Source organism: Suillus paluster, assembly GCF_016628075.1.
Source record: "Suillus paluster strain FC165 chromosome Unknown EDB91scaffold_109, whole genome shotgun sequence".
NCBI classification, from domain to species: Eukaryota; Fungi; Basidiomycota; class Agaricomycetes; order Boletales; family Suillaceae; genus Suillus; species Suillus paluster.
The window spans coordinates 1-18,670 of NW_024537669.1; the positions used below are offsets into that span (position 1 = coordinate 1).

The 18,670-nt window shown below is 48.7% G+C and overlaps 8 protein-coding genes across 8 annotated transcripts; 4 read left to right on the forward strand and 4 right to left on the reverse strand.

Moving 5' to 3' along the window:
• Positions 1-592: 592 nt before the first annotated feature.
• On the forward strand, positions 593-1,865 carry EDB91DRAFT_1350550 (uncharacterized protein; the record flags this gene model as incomplete). Its single annotated transcript, XM_041326075.1, has 2 exons — positions 593-660; positions 711-1,865. The coding sequence occupies exons 1-2, from the start codon at positions 601-603 to the stop codon at positions 1,863-1,865; spliced, it is 1,215 nt and encodes a 404-aa protein (XP_041171178.1). The 5' UTR covers positions 593-600.
• A 163-nt stretch (positions 1,866-2,028) lies between these two features.
• EDB91DRAFT_1166649 (DUF1640-domain-containing protein) lies at positions 2,029-3,144 on the reverse strand (the record flags this gene model as incomplete). The annotated part of the gene is made up of 4 exons (XM_041320011.1): positions 2,029-2,263; positions 2,313-2,343; positions 2,404-2,703; positions 2,789-3,144. Coding segments are annotated over 4 exons (737 nt in total), but the record flags the coding sequence as incomplete, so codon positions are not given.
• Positions 3,145-3,160: 16 nt separating this feature from the next.
• Positions 3,161-4,753, forward strand: EDB91DRAFT_63176 (uncharacterized protein). The gene is made up of 6 exons (XM_041327946.1): positions 3,161-3,410; positions 3,462-3,479; positions 3,533-3,663; positions 3,718-3,832; positions 3,891-4,184; positions 4,243-4,753. Exons 1-6 carry the CDS (start codon positions 3,252-3,254, stop codon positions 4,537-4,539), a joined length of 1,014 nt encoding a protein of 337 aa, XP_041171180.1. The 5' UTR covers positions 3,161-3,251; the 3' UTR covers positions 4,540-4,753.
• Positions 4,754-5,970: 1,217 nt separating this feature from the next.
• EDB91DRAFT_63179 (uncharacterized protein) lies at positions 5,971-7,247 on the forward strand. The gene is made up of 2 exons (XM_041327948.1): positions 5,971-6,333; positions 6,390-7,247. The coding sequence occupies exons 1-2, from the start codon at positions 6,115-6,117 to the stop codon at positions 6,837-6,839; spliced, it is 669 nt and encodes a 222-aa protein (XP_041171181.1). The 5' UTR covers positions 5,971-6,114; the 3' UTR covers positions 6,840-7,247.
• A 968-nt stretch (positions 7,248-8,215) lies between these two features.
• EDB91DRAFT_1264035 (uncharacterized protein) lies at positions 8,216-10,215 on the reverse strand (the record flags this gene model as incomplete). Its single annotated transcript, XM_041324472.1, has 7 exons — positions 8,216-8,230; positions 8,283-8,578; positions 8,808-9,201; positions 9,258-9,296; positions 9,346-9,662; positions 9,718-9,849; positions 9,900-10,215. Coding segments are annotated over 7 exons (1,509 nt in total), but the record flags the coding sequence as incomplete, so codon positions are not given.
• Positions 10,216-12,160: 1,945 nt separating this feature from the next.
• On the reverse strand, positions 12,161-14,155 carry EDB91DRAFT_1166674 (kinase-like domain-containing protein). The gene is made up of 7 exons (XM_041320012.1): positions 14,025-14,155; positions 13,663-13,976; positions 13,485-13,602; positions 13,305-13,435; positions 12,772-13,254; positions 12,494-12,712; positions 12,161-12,437 (listed from the first exon to the last, which is right to left on the reverse strand). Exons 2-7 carry the CDS (start codon positions 13,828-13,830, stop codon positions 12,315-12,317), a joined length of 1,242 nt encoding a protein of 413 aa, XP_041171183.1. The 5' UTR covers positions 13,831-13,976; positions 14,025-14,155; the 3' UTR covers positions 12,161-12,314.
• Positions 14,156-14,664: 509 nt separating this feature from the next.
• On the forward strand, positions 14,665-15,357 carry EDB91DRAFT_1166676 (uncharacterized protein; the record flags this gene model as incomplete). The annotated part of the gene is made up of 1 exon (XM_041320013.1): positions 14,665-15,357. Exon 1 carries the CDS (start codon positions 14,707-14,709, stop codon positions 15,355-15,357), a length of 651 nt encoding a protein of 216 aa, XP_041171184.1. The 5' UTR covers positions 14,665-14,706.
• A 1,543-nt stretch (positions 15,358-16,900) lies between these two features.
• Positions 16,901-18,185, reverse strand: EDB91DRAFT_1061800 (uncharacterized protein; the record flags this gene model as incomplete). Its single annotated transcript, XM_041314479.1, has 5 exons — positions 16,901-17,142; positions 17,181-17,524; positions 17,573-17,610; positions 17,661-17,945; positions 18,000-18,185. 5 exons carry the CDS (start codon positions 18,183-18,185, stop codon positions 16,901-16,903), a joined length of 1,095 nt encoding a protein of 364 aa, XP_041171185.1.
• Positions 18,186-18,670: the final 485 nt, after the last annotated feature.

An 18,670-nucleotide genomic window follows, 5' to 3' on the forward strand; every position in this document is an offset into this window, starting at 1 on the left:
CGGCACAGTAGCGGCACCGTCAACTTTCACTTGGAGGAGATTGAATTTCTTACACACTCTCCTATCTGCTGTCACGCTTTCATACATGTCGTCAATCCTCTGTCTATAGCATCTTAAAACAAGAGAATGGCCTCTATCGAAATTGTGTTCTGACACCCTGACGAGGTGTTTGATATGCTCCGGGTGTAACTTTTTGAATATCTCTCTAGGATCTATGGGATCTGGATCATTTATGATTATACAAGGTTGCGAATCACCACTATTCTGTCTCTCGCAGCTGCAACACTCAAGAAAATTTTATTCTACTTGGACAGTACATCATCTCTAAGTAGCCTACATACACATGAATTTTCTCGAGGTGATTCAAGTAGCGCATTGAGGTGTTTTGAACATTTTGCATATTACATGCCAGTTGCAGATTCCCAGGAGTGATAGTATCCGACCGTGTTGAAGCTTACCAAAGTATCAGATGCGAATGGAATTCCAGCCTTTTGCACGGGTCATCGCCACGCAAGACAACATGCGCCATGGCCCATCACGCCACCTTAATACGAAGGAACAATTGTCTTCCTTCGATTGGTCTGGCTAGGGGAGACTATCATGCCACTGGTGACCAGTGGTGGACCACCTTCGACCACCAGTCAAAGTGGCAATCAAAGTGTAATGAACAAAGACGCACGCCACTGAGCTGGCCCACTGATCCATTTTAGGCACGGTCGACGATAACAGCACGGTGGACCCGTCAAACCCGTCCACAGTATTCGGGGTATAAAAATGAACCTCGCAGTGTCTGTAGAGGTCACCACAAATCGTTGGCTATATCTTGTATTTCTTCCTCAACTCCAGTTATACTCCGCACTATCTTAGAAAATATGTCTACAACAAACGTCATGACGCGTTCCAATAGCACTACTTCGATGAGCATCACTGACGCTCTGAGACTCTCCCCCACCAACAGACTCACCCCTGCCGAGCGAAAGGCCTTCGGTAAATCAGACTCCAAGGCTGCCAAGGTCCTCGGTATTACACTCACGCGCAATCACGAGAGGCAGGCAAACCAAGATCGGAGACTTGCTCTACTCCCATCCCCAGATCAAGAGAATGATCATCGCGGTAACACCCAAGGAGAAACGATGGCTCTCGTAGATGTAAAGCGTCCATGTAGCCGCAATGCAAGTGGCATCACAATCGTTGGACCACTTAAGGACCTTGGCCGTGGGCTTGCATCAGGTATGGGGATGAACTTCGTAAAGAAGCGAAACCATAAGCGCAGAGTCGCTGAGGAATATACGCAACGCGTGGTCCTGGGGCCCTCGCGCTCCAACGAGTCACCCGGCAAGGAAGAATCGTCGACTGCCGGTAGCGACGATAGTGTATACTCGTTCTTGGAGCCAGACAAGACTGAAGACACCGAAACGCCCCCAATTGCAGGCGAGTTTCTGGCCCTGGGGGGAAATGATGAAGAACGGGAAGATGATCTATTCGGCAATTTCCCAACATCTGGCTTTGTTTGGGACGTCGAGAATCCATTCGCGACACCTCCTACTACCGCTCTTCAGCGATATTTCGAAGAAATGCGGCTCAGTGAAGCCACTGGACCATTGGACCCCTCGCCGATCGCACCTACAACTAATCTCGAGGCATCATCCGAAGAAGAAGGTCCTGAACTCTTCTCTGACGACTCGTTCGACGACATCCTTCGACCGGCGGAACGGGCCTACCTCGATTTTTTGATTACCCAAGACGAAGCCGAAGAGCAGCCGATGGAGGTGAGAAGGAAAAGAAGGGCAGCATTGCGGTCCAGGAACAAGATACTGGATGTGTTGGGTGCCGAGGCGCAACAAGCTGTCGATGGGCGATGCTAAACTGTTATTAAACTGTTGAATATGAGATGCCTATTCAATCACATAAGGAACCTGTGGGGCATTTAAGGAGCATGCTTTAACGGTCAACTCGAAACTTGACCGTGAAAACATTGCTGCGTTATCCCGGAGCATGTGATCCCGGGTGCTGTCCCTAGCAATTGAATTGGGTTGGTTTGGTAGAGTCACCTTAATGTTATCAGTTATCAATTTCCACTAGAATCCATGTGGTATCTACAGTCAGACATACAATTAAGTGTGTCCTAGGACGACAATAAGTTAGGTTATAATGTCGATCTTTGGCATGATCGAAGCCCCCCGAGTTTGAATAGGCACATGATGGCATCCGTGTTATACTCGGAATCTCAGATACGCCATCAGAAGCGCAGAACACCCGGTCACTAAATGCAAAACGTTAGCCCAAAGCCAACCATTTAAATTTGCACCTACCGAATCCAACGAGATACTGCAGCGTTGTTGCCTAAATCCCCAAGGGTTCAGTATCCAAAGTCGCAAACGAAGATAGACATTTAGAACCCACCTTCGATTGTTGAATCGTCGTCCTCAAATTTGCAATCTCCTGTTCGATTCTCGTATCCACCTCCTTGATCTTCAGCTCCTGTCCACTGCTCTCATCTCGCATCCGTCCCTTCTCCAAATTAAGATCCAGTCGAACGCCAGCCTGCGTGCGCGTGATTTCTTCCCGCAGTCGCTGTTTCAGCTTCTCCATATCCGCAACCAAGCGGTCATTATCAGCCTTCAAAGAAGCTAGGTCGTTCTTCTCTATAAGCTGCAGCTCGGATTTCAGCTGTGCAAAGTCGACTTGCTGAGTGTATTGATGCTGGTGGAAGCGAATAACACGGGCGATTGGGTTGAACGTCTATGTTGAGTCTCACAGTACCGCGAGAGGTGGTCGTGGCACTCACTTTCTCCTGGTCAGCTTTGGTGACCATGTTGCTCGTCATATTCCGTATGCTCTCGTCGATAACCTCCGCCATGGCACCCATTATGCCTTCCGCCTGTGCCCGGTTGAGCCCCTCGCGCTCGAGCCGCTGTACAAAGTGGTGGGTGTCGAAATGGAAGTCGTGCGCCGCGTGTGATGCATGAAACGATCGGGTAAAGGTAGTCTGGCGGGTGTTGGGGAACTTGGATGAACCAGGTACATTGGTACGAAGGGAAAGCGTAGATAATTTGGAAGTAGATGATGGGACCGAACGATTGGCAGGTCGGAACGTTCCTGCGCGTAAGGAGTAAGCGAGGCGGGTGGTGGTAGTGCTCATAGATAAATACACAAGTGTGGGAAAATTAGCTTCTCAAGAGCCTCTGCTCAAATTGTTGGTCCTTGCTCTCCTGCTGTACTCAAGTACTTTGTATACAAAAAAAGCAACGATGTCAACGAGTGCGAACCCCCATACTCACCCACATCCGCATGCACAAAGTACGAGCCACAATCCCTGGGGAAGCACAAGTGGCACAGGCCCCCTCGGCACGTCCCTCACCGACACCTTCGGGCAGTCCAGGACGCAATACCAGCCAGGATACATGATGGTACGCTTCACCACCCTCTCACTACCCTAACTTCTCATATGGTCCACGCAGTCCGTGGCACAACATAATGTAAGTGACAGTTCACCATGTTTGGAAACGGGACTGACGAATCAGGCGCATAGGTCATGTCCCCCAGCGCACAAAATACAGATGAAATCCCCGTCGTGCAGACGAAGGCGAAGATAAACAAGGGCTTGACTCGTGGTGGGGCTTCGCATTTCGGTGCTGAGTCGATGTTTGAAAGCTCGAGCACGTATGTTTACTTTTGCATTATTATCCCACTGTGCTGAATTCGATTCGCTGCAAGACAAAGGCAGACGTTCGCAGACATGGACGCGCCACCGACGAGTTCAGTCAATGATATATTTCGTGAGGGTTCTTCGTTTGGCGAGTCCCAACGGGCAGTTCTACCTCCTTCGCGTGTAGGTTTCGTCCTCACATCCTGATTCCCTGTTATTTAATCACTCTCGCATTCACTAGCCCTTCTCCCTAAACTCACCCTCCACTCTGAACATCTCCCAATCCAAAAACCATACCCAACCAGCCACCCCGAACCAATCGACCTACATCATCGTCTTCGGCTATCCACCAGACAAATATTCCCTCACCGTAGAATATTTCCGCTCGCTTGGTGCCAGCACAGAGCCCGAGCCTAATTCGGAGATCGTAAACGCGTTTAGAATCGGGTTCCGTGACCCTGGGGAAGCGATGCGTGCGGTCAGGAGAAATGGAGAAGTCTTAGGGGGGACTTGGATGGTGGGCGTTAAATGGGCTGTAAGTTCCCATCCATGCTACGATGTCGAGCAGCGTACTGACTCGGTGATGCACAAAGGACCCTGCTCAAGACCTCACGCTCTCCCGCGCACCTGATTTCATGGCGTCTGTTTCCCCGTCACGGTCGCAAATACAGACTTCACAGGTTCCGGATGGAAATGCGATGGCGGTGGATGGTGCTGCTACTGTGGGGACGCCGATTAAACTTGCGCCGGCTGTGGCTGCGTTTCGCAAAGCTCCTGCGCCGGCACCCCAGAAATCTGCGCATGCCATGCCTATACCGATTGTGAACGCGCAGCAGAGTCCTGCGAGGGGCATGCTCGGGCAGGTTGGGGATTTGTTGTTTGGGTGGTAGTGCTGCGAGGGTTTTGATGGTGGTATTCGTACTCTTGCTCGAGTGTGTTATTGTGTTTGTGTTAAAACGTCTTTAGAAGCATTGATATGGATGCGTCTTTAGATTTTGTGAACGTGTGCTGAGATGGTATGGCCAAACCCAGACACCATTACTTTTGTGCTACAACGGGCAAGCGCAATAGTGCCCTCTACCGCTACGACAGACCACATTGCACCAAGAGGCGCAATTGGCATCGAATGTTATGTAAAATTAAATCAATCACATGACGATTCGAGGTCGAAACCTTGTGTGATGAATTCAACTATACATAAAAGCTGCAAGCCTCTAACCCGTCGTCCGACTGCGCAGAGATATTGGAAACGTCCACTTACCATGCATCGAATGTGCATACTCCACAAGCTCCACTGTACCACCCGCCTTCTTGATACCTAAATTTCCTGTACTATCGCCTGCGATAGTGAGTCGAGGCCTTTTGGGACCAAGTCATGGTATAAGAGACCTTGCGACGCCGGTGGAAAGAGGTTCTCGGCGACCGTTGCGGGCCTATAGGAAAGTGCTGCGATGCGTGCCCGGAGCGTTGCCACCTCCATGCACATGCAGTATGACTTTGGTATCGTTCTTCGCATCAGAGACGGACTCGGATTGCGCATCACTATAGAAGAAAGCACCTGATCCAGTCGGATCGAGTTTGAGTGGATGGATGCAGGGTCGCAGATGATTGAGAAGAAGGCGGCGTTAATTCACAAGGGATGTGAACTCCTTCGAAGATTCCTTCGCTGGGCGCTCGTCCGCATCCAGCGAATGATTGGACCTGTCCAGATGTAGGGTAGGCTTGAATTTCTGAAAACGCCCACTGAAGTGCGAATGGCAAGAGCTGCTGCTCGCGCGAGGGTCCTGGTAGGTAGAGATGGCCTAGGATGATGTTTCGTGAACAAGATCATGGGTCATTTCTGACATTTCTGTGATCATGATCCACCATTCGTGCGTAGGCATTTTATGTGGCGTTCTAAACGATTCGATATCAAAGGCTGAAGTCAATAGATGGGGTTGCTATCGGAACAGCGCACTCAGCTATGATATGCCAATTGGCAACGGCATTAGTAATTGCAGTTTTTCAGTCCTGATGATCGGCGTCAGGACAACGTCAGGACATAGTATGCAGAAGGAACGACTGCATCCTCCCTCTGCATGGTCTGCCGACCAGGCATCCGAGCGCCAACCGATGTAGTAGTATGTAAGTCTTTCAAACTCCGGAAGTAGAGCTGATCAAGGGGTTTAAATGGTGCAGCATGCGCACGCCATGCCTCACGAGCATACCATCATGGACGCCGCTTTCGGTCTTCCAAGCTCTATCATTAGTTCTGATCATCAGGACAGCGACGGTTCTAGTCAAAATGCCACTGATCCAGGCATTCCTATGCAGGACATCCACACCCCTGATGATCTACAATCCCAATCCACTGACCCCGGTCGTCAACGATCATCGTCATCATCATCTGAAGATACCGTCCGTGGTTCTGGTGAAGTTGATGTAGATCCATCTCGTCCCCCCGCTAATCAGTCATCCGTCTAATCATGCGAACATTAAGAAGCGCCCAAAATTCAAGCCCTATCAGCGCCCCCAGGCCAGTTCTCCGTCCAAGGCCAATGCCCCTTCCCAGGCCAATGCCCTGCCACAGGCCAATGCTCCGTCCTCAGGTCGATGATGATCCTATCATAGCAGGTCTCATATTCGCTGAAAAGTTTATGGGGGAATACCCGAATACAGATTACATTATCGATGATATCCTAGAGGTATGTTGACCTCGTTTGTACCTCAGATAACTTCATATGGACAATAATTATACTAGGCCAAAGAGCTCTTCGAGCGTGGCATGGAAAACGTGCCTGATGGGGTCATCGTTGAAGCTATTTTCACGAAGCTAGCTGATCGCAAAGCCAAGAACGCGCGAGCTCTGGCATCACTTTGGGAGGCCGAGGCAATTGAACGGCATGGAGTGCTTCTTCACAAACTTCGCAAGGCTAATGCTCAGATGTATGCCGATAACCCTGCGGAAGCTTCCCGTATCGAAAGCGTTTTGGTTAGATGTAGCGTGAAGGAGCTCCAAGATGACTTGGAAGCCAGCAACCTCGCATATTGTTACGATAAGGGGGCGGCCGCTGTTGCAGATTTACACTTTGAAGTCCTCAAGGAACTTGCTGCTTCGCGCAACTTGAATCTGTCTGGAAAACGCTCGAAAGATGCCTTGCAAGCCAAGCTCGTAGAGGGCGGGAATTCCTTCCAAGTCCAAGTCCTCTGATGGCTGAGGTGATGCGATCATCATACTCGATCTTTCTTTGCAACACTGATCATGGTGCAAAAGGCTGCACCTTATCCGTGTTCTGTGTATTCCATCGTTCCATCGTTGTAAATATGTACAAGACGATTCAAAAGACCTCGCGCTCTCTCGTGCACCTGACTCACGTCGTCCACCACGAGCGCAAATCCAACTCTCACGTCTCGCAAGTTCAACCACAGGCGGATGGCAATGCGATGGCTGTGGATGGTGCTACTTGTGGTCGGGTGTCGATGAGGCTTGCAGGGTTGTGCGAAGGGAGTGGTTGGTCAGTTTGGGGATCTATTATTTAGATGGTAGTGCTACAATCTAGGCTTCTGAGGGAGGGATCTTGTATGATTGTGCTTTCTTTTAGATGTATGAGATATGGATGCGTCTTTGGATTTCGCGAATTTGTACTGGAATATTAGGCACTTTACGCTGTCTTCGGTCTGACATCATTGTCAATTGATAGAAACGCGAAAGTGTCCTTCCACCGTGTATGTACTTCATAACTACATATTGTAGAACTACGAACTGTGTAGCGTCAAGCGAGACGAGTTCGAAGGGGGAAAGAAACGATCGCGAGAGACAGAGTCAATAGAATCGAGTAGAGAATCAAACCAAAGATACTGAGTGCGTCGGTAGATCAGAGCTGTAAGTCAATTCAATAGTCAAAATATGAGGATGCATGCGCATCTAAGTATACGTACTAGTTTGAGTGCCTTGGTTTCGTTGAGAGAGGGTGAAAGAAAGACTAAGAGTCAAAGGGGAACACCTGGAAAGACGTCATACGTGCAATGAGGCATAAGGCGTGTCGGGATAGTGCAAACGTGAAGTGTGAAAAACGTGACAAGGTGAAATGTTACGAGTATCGGAAAATATGTATCCGTTATCAACCGGATGCGAGAAGTAGAAGGGACCCTGTGTATGCGAAGCAGACGCTTTGCTCTTAGAGGAGGTATCGGGTGGGGCGTAGAGGAAGTGCAATCCTCATACTCCAGAATGTTGTGCTGATCAGGAACCTGGTTTGATCATGATGGAACCTCAAACTTTGTATTCCGTACTAGATGCACGTCGATGGCGGACGTCACATATGCAAATAACACACGATGCCACCTGAAACATCGTGTTGCCCGGAGAGAACCCATGATGTCTCCACTGCGGGGTAGCGAGAGATGGAGAATGATGAGTATGACTACCGCCCAGTTTGGGTGACATAAGAAACCAGCATCCACTCGCATATGCCAACAAAGTGCCGTTGAGGCCCGCGTTCTACATTCCTAAAGTGTTCTACATACGTCAGACAAGAGTAAGCATGAGTATATAGGCAAATACCATAACACGATGGTATCTCGACATCATCTGACCTTTGACTATAGAAGTATAGAAGGAAGGACTGTCCTCCTTCTATTGAGGGAGACTAACCTTCGGAACTTCCAAAAACCTATTGACACCATCGCCCTGCAGTCGAACCTCCACGGCCTCGTTGTAGATTATCCCGACCTCGTCGAAATTTCTGAGAGCGAGATTCCCAGCAGCGGATGCTATGATGAGATGAAGAGGGTTTGACACGTCGAAGGGGGGTTTGTGGTGATCGGTCTGTCTCTCTTTCCACGCCTGCGAACTTAAAATACTGTACAAAGCGCAGGCGAAAGTGAGGATGGCGATGATGGTGATGGGAAGAATGGCTAGAAGATATGTCGGCGATCGCTTAGTCCAACCTATTGTCGATATGCACATTCAACGCAAATGTCAGATTTGCAAACGACTAGTGGACATGCGGTCAAGCGTGGGTAAACTAGCACCCCCTCGCATCTTCAAGATAATTCTATCTACCTCCCTAAAGTGTCAACAAATAAGCATGGGTATGCGACCGAGAACAGACACCACTATAGCGCGATAGAACCTAAAATCATACAGTAGTCTCCAACAGCACCGAGGTCCGGGAACCAGCTTTCATAAACTTCTTGACCCTATGGTCCTCTTTGGGCTCCTCCAGCCGCACCTCCACGGCTTCGTTGTAGTTTATTCCGTCCTCGTCGAAATTTCTTAGAGCGAGATTCCCAGCAGCGGATGCCATGATGAGGTGAAGAGGGTTTGACACGTCGAAGGTGATATTGGGGCGATCGATGTGTCTCTCTTTCCACGCTTGCATAATGCTGTACAAAGCGCAGGCGAAAGTGAGGATGGTGATGATGGTGATGGGAAGAATGGCTAGAAGATATGTCGGCGATCGCTTAGCCCAACCTATTGTCGATATGTACATGGTCCATGAAGGGAGGAGGTTGTTCGGGATGACATTATCAGGAAAGCTGCCCACAACCATAAACCCCGAGCGAAGGAACTGTGAAGCCATGTCAAGTCAACATGGGCTGGATTAAACGGATTAGAAAGCCTCACTGTGGCAGAGAACTCGACCACACCACGCCAGTACTGCTCCTAAGAAAGTCATGAGTGCTTGACAAAGTCCTTGAGACGTGAAACTGACAAGCTCTTGATAAACCTGCGTTTGATTTCCGAGATTGGCGTCGATGGATGTGTTGGTTGTCGAGGAATAGATGGTGTACAAGGTGTCACCGATTGCGCTGCTCAGAAGCCCCTGCGAGTTGATCGACTGAAACCTGGCGACTCCAGCGACAAATGAGAGCAAATTGGTATTCACTGGCTGGAAAGATGTGCACGATGTGGGAACGGAAGAAATCAGGTCATTGGAATAATCGGCGCGGACTGTTGTCAAGAATGGGACCACTTCGCAAACGCTTGCGTTGAGAAAACTATACTTGAAAAATCCTTGTGACAAGATCGCTGCAGGAACACATTCGGTTAATGAGTAGTACAATGGCAGATTTCAATGGCTTACTGAAGCTTGTATAAATTTGATTCATATTCATCGGTCCTGGGCACACGACGGATGGAAGAAAGCCGCTCCCTGAAAGGCTCGCATTTCCATTCACATCCACCATAGTGACATATTCCTGATTCGTCAGCGTATCTAGCAGCTGTCAGTCAACTTGAGACAAGATATCCTCGATCCCGACTCACTGGTACCACAGTTTGCAGTGATGTTCCACAAGCGTAGGCTCGTAATGGAGCTGTTCGAAGCAGCCGGGTTTACGTAGATAACGGTGGAGTTGTTCGTGTCCCAAGTGTACTGCGTTTGGTTCAAGTTAATGGCCCGGCAGCTGACGTGTGCTGTCAAACCCTGCTGCGACATTGAGTAGTTCCTGCTGAAGCCTTCAGGGATGTGGCCGCTGGTGTGTTTTCCGAGTATGGGTCCTGTGTTGACCGTAACATTTCCACCAGAAAATCCGAGACGAGTACTGTTGGCACTCGGAACACCATCCGAGCCGGAATAATTCTCAATGGTGGGCACAATCCCCTCTAGATAAACAGCATCGCAAAACAGTTTCAAGCGAACTGAGGGACTGGACGTACGAGTGGATATATCCTATTTTGCGCCATTGAAATTGAATGTCCCTGGAAGACCATAGATATGCCCCGCAGCAGCAACTCCGCTTAGCATTCCGCCGATGTCGAGAACCTCGAACGCATTGTCCTGAACTTCGGTGGTCCGTCGTATGAGCAACCAATGGTCACAGAAAGTAGGGTTACGCACTGCCAGTGATACCCTGCTTTTGCAATTCTTCGTACAGAAGGTGGAAAACGCGTTTCCAGTTATGTCAAGTTCGGATCCATTCATGTGTATTGGCCATAGGAAGTAGCTCGGCGTCAAGAGAGTCGTCCATCTATGTCCGCATCAAGATTAGACACTGAAATAGCACAGTACTCTTAGAAACGAGTTACCCAGCTGTCAAGAGCCTCAGCACGCCAAAGACGAATAGCGTCAGGGTGGTCAGTTGAAAGTACTTAGGTCTCCACATAGGAGATCCCTTGGCCAAAGCAACTCCAGCGCTCAGCTGAATGAGAGAGAAGTCGGACTGCGACATCCAATGCCTTAGTGCCTCTCTGACCGACTATCGTGAAGAGACTAGAATTTTTTCCATCTCTGTCTGAATGGTAAATTAGAGAGAGTAAAGGGGTATACATACGTAGCGGCAGAGACTGAAAGCACAGTTGCTATCAATGTAATAACCATCGTCAGCTCTCCAGGGTATCGCCTCAACAAGCTACCAATTTGATCGGGTAGGGCAAGGTGACCATAATAGAGAACTGCACCGAGGAATCAGTACCCAAAAGCCAGGATGATGACCTGGCTACTGATGATAATTGTGTTGCGCAGGAAGTTGGCAGGCAAACGAGACATTGCAGCAACAAAGGTGGGTGCAAATTCGATCCTGGTATTTAGATAGAAATGTGATCTATTTGACGGAGTACCAACCTTCAATGCTTCAGGCGCCTGGCCTGCATCGTGATAAGCTCATGGTGAGTTTACCTCATTGTATAGCCTAAACATTGATGGAACAACTGTGAATCAGAACTCAGGAAGCATGTAGCGGATCTGGTACTTAACACTACATGTGTACGCGGGATGTAATAAAGATGAGCGTCTAGTTGGAGCCTTCGGCTCTATCTAGTAGAGGCTAAGTTAATAGAAGAGGGCACACAGCATGGCACCAACGTACAAGTGATCCGCAGCTTGAATTCTGCTCGGATTATTGTTCGGAGCTTTATATATTGCCAACGGCAACGTTAATGTTGCCAACACTGTATTATTTATCATATAGTTGCACTGAGTGATGTTCGTAGTAACCCTTGTACGAGTACTCACTGAGATAACATTGGTACGAGGGTGATCCGAGTGCAAACTCCACATCATCCAAAATCCGGATGGCAAACGGGTGTTACGGTTATAGCTATTTGGTTTGGTGCAGCAGAGGCGTTGGGTAGGCTGCCTAGCAGGCACTACAAGTGCCGCTGGGGCAGAGAAAGCGCCAGAGGTCGAAGGAGGGCGCCACAGGTACTTACTTGCCACGGGCTGCTCCTGCGACACGTAACGGCGCTCGGGCTGTTGACTTCTTCGTCCCACACCAACTGGCTGTCACCTGGCAGTTTAAGGTAGTAGTCAATTTCGAAGTGGCGCAGAGATGCATTCAGCGCTAATTCCTGCGAATCACGTTGATCATTTAATATATTTGATAATAACCATGGAGGCTGAATTTTCTCCTCCAGCGCCTCCGTTTCTTCTATTACTTTCGTTCGTTCCATATGATCCGATCCGATCCATTGGAACTTGAATTTTGGTCGTCAGCCTGTATGTATATTGTTGTCGTAATACACGTTTTGCGGTTCAGGCTTTAGCCACATCTGGTTGTGATCACAAAATTCAAGTGGTTCGATACCTGTGACATGAAGATAAGCAGGTTTGAATTGTGTAACTATCGGAGAATGTACAGTGGTATAAACAACGCAGGCAAGTCACATCAAGTGACAAGTGACAATAAATGAGATATGGTAGCCAAACTCAGCTAAACAGCTAATTTCCTCCTGGGTAGACGGTCATCCCATTCGCGGTGCACAGCTGGTGGGAAAACTTTCAGGATCAGGGATGCAGTGCGGCGGCGGCAGGCCCTTGCTTAGCCATGTCTGGGTGGGCGCAGGCACTCCAGGAATCCAAGGGGCCTACGCCATCTATCTGTTAGATATAGCATTTTCGTTTACCTACACGAGGGACGTACCAAGTAGCGACCAGCCTGCATCTTATCCCAATCAATGTTGTTGAGCCATGGGTGTTCGAGAACTGAATCATTGACACCCAGACGATGTTCGGCTGTCGTGTTCAGGAGACTTGCGACGATGGACTTGAGTGACGCGCCCACGCGGAGGCCCTTGGGCCACTTGTATTTCCCCGAGGAGATCCTCTTGAATATTTTATTTTCATCTGTACCGAAGAATGGCTGAAAGAAACGGGTAAAATATAAGAAAATCTTGCGGGTTAGAAATCAATGGTACTGACCGTTCTCTTCGTGATCATTTCGTACAATGTGACGCCCGCCGCCCACCAGTCGACGCTTCGACCTGTCATATGTTGGTAACATAAGACCTCAGGAGCCATGTAAATCGGCGTCCCGATCATCAACCATTCTGTGATTGGTCCGCTCTCGTCATCATCTCGACGTGCGTATCCAAAATCTGCAATCGTCAAATACCCATCGGGTCTAACGAGGATATTTGCCGGTTTGAGATCGCGATGAATAATTCCTTCTCCATGTAGGAAATACAGTCCAGCCACGATATTGGCGAAATAAAACCGGGCAGTGGCAGCATCGAAGGGGCCGCGCGTTTGAATCACGTCGTAGAAGCATCCGCTCGGTATAAACTCGAGCATGAGGTAAAGGTTCGATTCGTCCCTGAAGGCGCCTACGACACCGTTCACCCAGGGACTCCAGGACAGTTCCGACAGGTGTGTTCTCTCGGCATTAGTATCCGCAGGGTGTTTCTGTGTGGAAGGTTATTGTCGGGAAGATGATGCAGTGAAGTCCCACGTACCTGATCGATCAGTTTCATCCTTTCTTTGGAGAGAACTTTCACGGCGAATAGTGATCCCGGGCGTTCCAGTTTCCGTGAGTTTGGATGATTGAGAGTTCGTACGAGTATGACATGACCATAAGCACCATCGCCTACATCAATTTAGCTGAATCCATCTCTATTGAAATAGTGATGTCATACCTAATGTGCGAATACATTCGAGGCTGTTTAAGGTCACCGCGGTTGGGCGAGGGTCTACTGCATCGGGTGGCAGGATGCCGCCAGTATAACCAGGTAATCCGTGGACTGTGATGCGTGGCTATAAAAATGACAGCTAATGAATTTGCTAGGACTCGGGAGGGCACAAGGAAGCACGAACTGGTAGAGGATCGTAATGCGAAGCACGTCTAGTGAATGCTTTGAGGACTTGCTTGCGAGCATGAACACCTTTAGAGGGCGCGGCGTTGTCTTTTGAGGTTCGAGAAGGATGTTTTGTGACCCGCGAACTTTCGGATGGCTTGGTCGATGAAGGAGTTGGGTACCGCATTCTGGTTCTGATCGTTAGATAGTTAAGCTTGGAGAGCGCGGAGAACGTTGTACTCGATAAATATTGAGTGGGTAGGCTAGCAGTAATGCCACATCGCACATTGTTGTGGAACAATAGAGTGGCCTTCTACCTATTGTGTTACAAACCTGGGGGTGTCGAGCTGTGCGCAGGTCAAAGCACGAGTCGAAACGCACCTGCTTGTTCTACTAAATTTGCAAAAGTCAGGCCCCAACGTCACGCGAGGGACATAATATAGAAGGAACGACTATCTTCATTCTATTGTGGTCTGCCTAAGGGAGACTACGTGAGGGAGGTGTGTAATCGGAGAAAGGCGTGAATCTTTTTCCGACTTGTCGAGCTCGCGGTCTTTGTGCACAGCATCCTCTGCCTTTTCCTCCAATCCTGCTCCTGCTCCTTCCTGCAGCCTGGCTAGGCCGTCGCCGCCGGTATTTTTTTTTCGGAACAGCGCATCGTGACCGGTAAACCAAAGACACAAAAATTTAAGTTGGTTCACAATTAAAATTTCATGATATGTAAAGAACAGAATACAGGCTATACTACACACCCAATTTCTGGAAGACTGTACTACTATTGGTTACCACTCACTCGTGCAGTACCACATTTCGTGCATCCTCCAAAACCACACTTTTCCTACTACAAATCTTCAAGCTACTATGTCCATTTGAAATAATAATACACAAGAACATCTTACGAGCTTAGACGGATGCATTCGGACAAGAAACAAGAGAGATAAATGTTTGCTTGTGACAAAGGCTTTTGTCACTTCCATTGTCACCTGCTGTCCGATGTCGTAGCGGAGTTTCAACTCAGACGCGTTGGTGGCAACGCGTCTGGACGCGTCTACTTGCCGCACGGATGGCGCGCACTCGAATCGGTGGGAAGCGGAAAGGTCCCCGAGATCCCACCAAAGAGGCTCGCATTCAAGCCGCCATCCAGGATACCTTGACTGGTGTTCATGGCAGTTTTCGCAGTGCTGCATCATACAAACGGAAAGAAGATCTCGAAGCACTTGCCGGAGCACTCGGACTCTCGAGAGACGGAAAAATCGCTGATCTTGCTGCACGGATCAAAGCTCACTTGGAAGATCCTGACACTCGCACAGCCCTTGCAGATAATCCTCGATTTTCGGCGCTATATGGTTCAAAACGACGCACTGGCAGGCCTGTTGCCGACTTGCCGTTGCCAACCCAACTTCGAATGAAAACTCAACACCTTCAGCAAGTACTTCTCTCCCCACGGCAGCCAACAATATGTTCTACCCGCAGCCACCATTTTTTCCGCAAATGCAAGGATCTCTCCCCATTCCTTATCCGAACCACCTACATCATGTTGGCCCCGCTGTACTCTCAACAACCGCTCCTGTCATATCTACATCATCACAGCCATTGCTGTCTGGGCATCCTAATAGTCTCCCTTTTCATTACTCCGGCAACTCGCAATACATATTCAATTAGATTACTGCATACTAGCCACTGGTACACTCGTATATATCTTCCTAATATCTAATCCACAACGTGTCGAGCGGACTGCGAAATCGGACAGTGTGACTATTCCGTGACATTCCGTGACATTTGCGTGACTGCACGAAATGTGGTGCTGCACGAGCGAGTGGTAACCAATAGTAGCTTGATGAACCGAACCTATTTTTTGTGACAGTCACAGCTGTTTTTGGGTTGACGAACCTAATTTTGTGACATAACATATGATATGTTTGTTTTGAGATATGTTTTTTTAGGAAAACATTCACCTAACCACTTTTTCCACTCCTTATTGTCATTTTTGAGCTATACTGTGTGTAGAAAGTACATATATTATCCTACTGAACATGTATATATGAACCTTATGAACTTATTTTAAGTTTGTCACAGCTGTCCTCGAGAGACGAACCTGTCACAAAGCCATTAGGTAATGCAGTGCAGAAACTCCCACGAACCTAAGGTCGAAATTATACAGTACCATGTGAGTTTACCTCATTTCGTAGGCCAAACCAGTTGGTGGAACCACTGGATCATGAAAGCATGCAGCGGATCTCGTAACACTGCGTGTAGTACGCGGGGTATAATCAAGATGGGCGTTTAGTTGGGGCCTTCGGCTCTGAGTATTCTAGTAGAGGCTAAGAAAAAAGGCCCCACAGCATGCACCAACGTGCAAGTGACCCACAGTTTGAATTCGACTTGGATCATTAACATTGTTCATGGCTTTATAAATGAAGTACACATTCAAGTTTGCACGCCAACGTTGCCAACAAGTACTATACTTTTTATATCTCATACAAGTACTTGGACTGATAGTAGTACTCACATGGGATAACACTGACATGAGGGTCACCCGAGTGCGAACTCCACGTCATCCAAATTGCAGGTGCGGCAAACCGATGTTATAGCAATTCGGTGTGGTCCAACAGAAGCCTTGGAGGCCTTGGTAGCAGGTACTACTAGGTGCCCCCAGTGCCACCTGGCAGTTACTTATGTAATTTCGAAGTGGCCCGAGGTAAGTTCCAATGTACAGCTGGCGAAGAGGGTACGTGACGTACGTCGGATCCGATGCGCCGACCCAAGCACTTAACTCCTGCGAAAGACGCTGCGAGCGCTAATGCCTATACGCCGTACACGTACAAATCGTAACGGCGCTCGGCCGCGCCAGTCCTCGACATCTATAGCAGTGTAATATAAATTGATAGCGGCGCCTGTGTGTTCATATCATAACTGATGCACGGGTGAGCATATTGGCTCGGCCTCGGTCAGCTGACATGCTCCCCGTGACTCATGAAGTTAGGCACGGAAACTGTATCTTGAATGAACTGTGCAGTCACGTCAAAATTCTTCCCGCACAGATAACTATGTACACATTTGAACGGGATCAACCCTTCTCCCTCTGAAGTATACTTGGGCAGGAAAATGTTGCATTGTAGGGCAGCGCAGATGGTTGGTCGCATCTGACACTGCTGCGTCAAGTCAGCATGACGCCTTGCACTCCATAATGCGGGCAGTACTCAAAGGCAGAAAACTCGTGCATTACTAGTAGGAGACTGGTAATAAAGAAGTCCGCTCTATGACAGCAAGGTATGCGTTGGAGGAATCCTGCGTACTATGTACTGGATGCGACGGGCCCAATGTGCTAGTAAATCAAAAAGAGATCTCTCCTCATCATGAGCCACCCGAGTACGTAATTTCCAGTTGCTGAGGCCCTGACGTAGAACCTGGAATCGAGAAAAAACATCGTCCATGGTCGGACGTTGTGTTGGATCCGAGTGCATCATGTCCGACACCAGACCGCCCAGGAATCCCACACCTGAGTAGCGCTGTTTTGTCCAAATCAGAGTATGAAACATGAGAAGCCACTGTTGCACTTTACGTCGAGAAATGTTTCTTGAATAGCATGCCCAAGGTACCAAACATCAGTTGGGAAGGGGTTCCGAGGTCTATGATTGTCTTCTATGAATTCCGGCACTTCTTTATCTCCACCAAATATGGGTTCCTCCAATGGGTTGGTGTTGGACGCCTCATATTTGCGGGAGATACCAAAGTCTATGTAATAGTATCGTGGGGGAGATTGAGTACGTGTACGATGCCTCGCCGGGTGTTTGAGGTCCTCCGACATATATTGATCGCTTGGATGCCATGCATCAATGAACATGCTGCCGTCCATCAGTATGTTGAGCTGCATACAGTCACTGTGTACAGGTCACCAAACAAGTCATTCGAGCCACTTGTATACGTACCGGTGAGCGACGTGATGCCTATGCATGAAGTGCAGCCCCTTCAAAGGTAAGAAAGAAGACATTGTGACACAGTAGATCTAGCCCCTACCTCAAAAAGCTGGTGAATGCAATCAACAACTTCTCCAACGGTGTCGAAAAAGGGATCTGTAGCATCTCGAAGTAACGGCATAACCAATATTGCAAGATCATCGTCGGTGGGCACCTTCAGAACATCGTATATCGGCACGCAATGATTAGCTGGATCTTCGCTGAGTGGTGAGCCACAAAAATAGCGACCAATCTCTATCTCATATGGGTGTCGCGATACGACTATAGATTTCAGTGACACGCGAGCGCCATCATGAGTGCGGCGTGCATCCAGCAGACGATAGTGCTGCAGGACACACAGTGAGCAAGGTTGCTGTCAGCAAAGGCAGACGGCACCTACTGGCGACCTGACTCCATCCTCGCAATTTATGGGAGTTTTGTTGGTATTTGTCCAAGAGGGCACCCAGTCCGGACTATAGCGATTCCGTAGCTTGTAGCCCTTGTCTTCGAGGAAGTTGTAGTGGTCCCTCCACCAAATCTCGTATTCAGAAAGATGGGAACGAGTAGCAGAGGTAGACTGGGCCATCCTCAGAAAAGCTTCTGAGCTGTGGTGTAAAATAGAAGTAAAAAAGTTGTTGAAACAAACATGGACCCACGAGCAACCCGCATGGGTAATTCGGACCCCGGCACTTCGCGGACTTCAGAATCAAGTAGCTAAGAGCCCGTTCAGCAACCGAAATTTGAACGAAATTTGCCAATGTGTGACAGTATGGTGGAGCGGCACCATAGAAGCCGATGACGGAGATTGAAAATACTCTCCCTCCGACCATGACCACTATCAGTCGATATCAAGTCGATCCTCAGCAGCGAAAGCGCATCTATGCGACTATCGCTGCTTTCATCATCTGCACTCAGTTTAAACTTCTAGAGATGGTGCAACCAGAAGACAAAGCACCAAAAGAGAAGGCCTATTGGACTGAAGAGGAGACCGATCGCTTCCTGGAGTATCTCATTACACAGAAATCCAAGATCGCAGGATCAAGCACCTTCAAAGATGCGACACTCCTTGCA

Bases quoted from the DNA above. Each gene is read 5' to 3' on its own strand.
- EDB91DRAFT_1166674 (XM_041320012.1), bottom strand. From the start codon at position 13,830: ATGCGGTACCCAACTCCTTCATCGACCAAGCCATCCGAAAGTTCGCGG. The intron at 13,603-13,662 runs GTTCGTGCTTCC...TCATTTTTATAG, and splicing joins CGCATTACGATCCTCTACCA to CCACGCATCACAGTCCACGG. The intron at 13,436-13,484 runs GTATGACATCAC...AAATTGATGTAG, and splicing joins CGAATGTATTCGCACATTAG to GCGATGGTGCTTATGGTCAT.
- EDB91DRAFT_63176 (XM_041327946.1), top strand. From the start codon at position 3,252: ATGTCAACGAGTGCGAACCCCCATACTCACCCACATCCGCATGCACAA. The intron at 3,833-3,890 runs GTAGGTTTCGTC...CGCATTCACTAG, and splicing joins CAGTTCTACCTCCTTCGCGT to CCCTTCTCCCTAAACTCACC. The intron at 4,185-4,242 runs GTAAGTTCCCAT...TGATGCACAAAG, and splicing joins TGGTGGGCGTTAAATGGGCT to GACCCTGCTCAAGACCTCAC.
- EDB91DRAFT_63179 (XM_041327948.1), top strand. From the start codon at position 6,115: ATGCGAACATTAAGAAGCGCCCAAAATTCAAGCCCTATCAGCGCCCCC. The intron at 6,334-6,389 runs GTATGTTGACCT...TAATTATACTAG, and splicing joins TTATCGATGATATCCTAGAG to GCCAAAGAGCTCTTCGAGCG.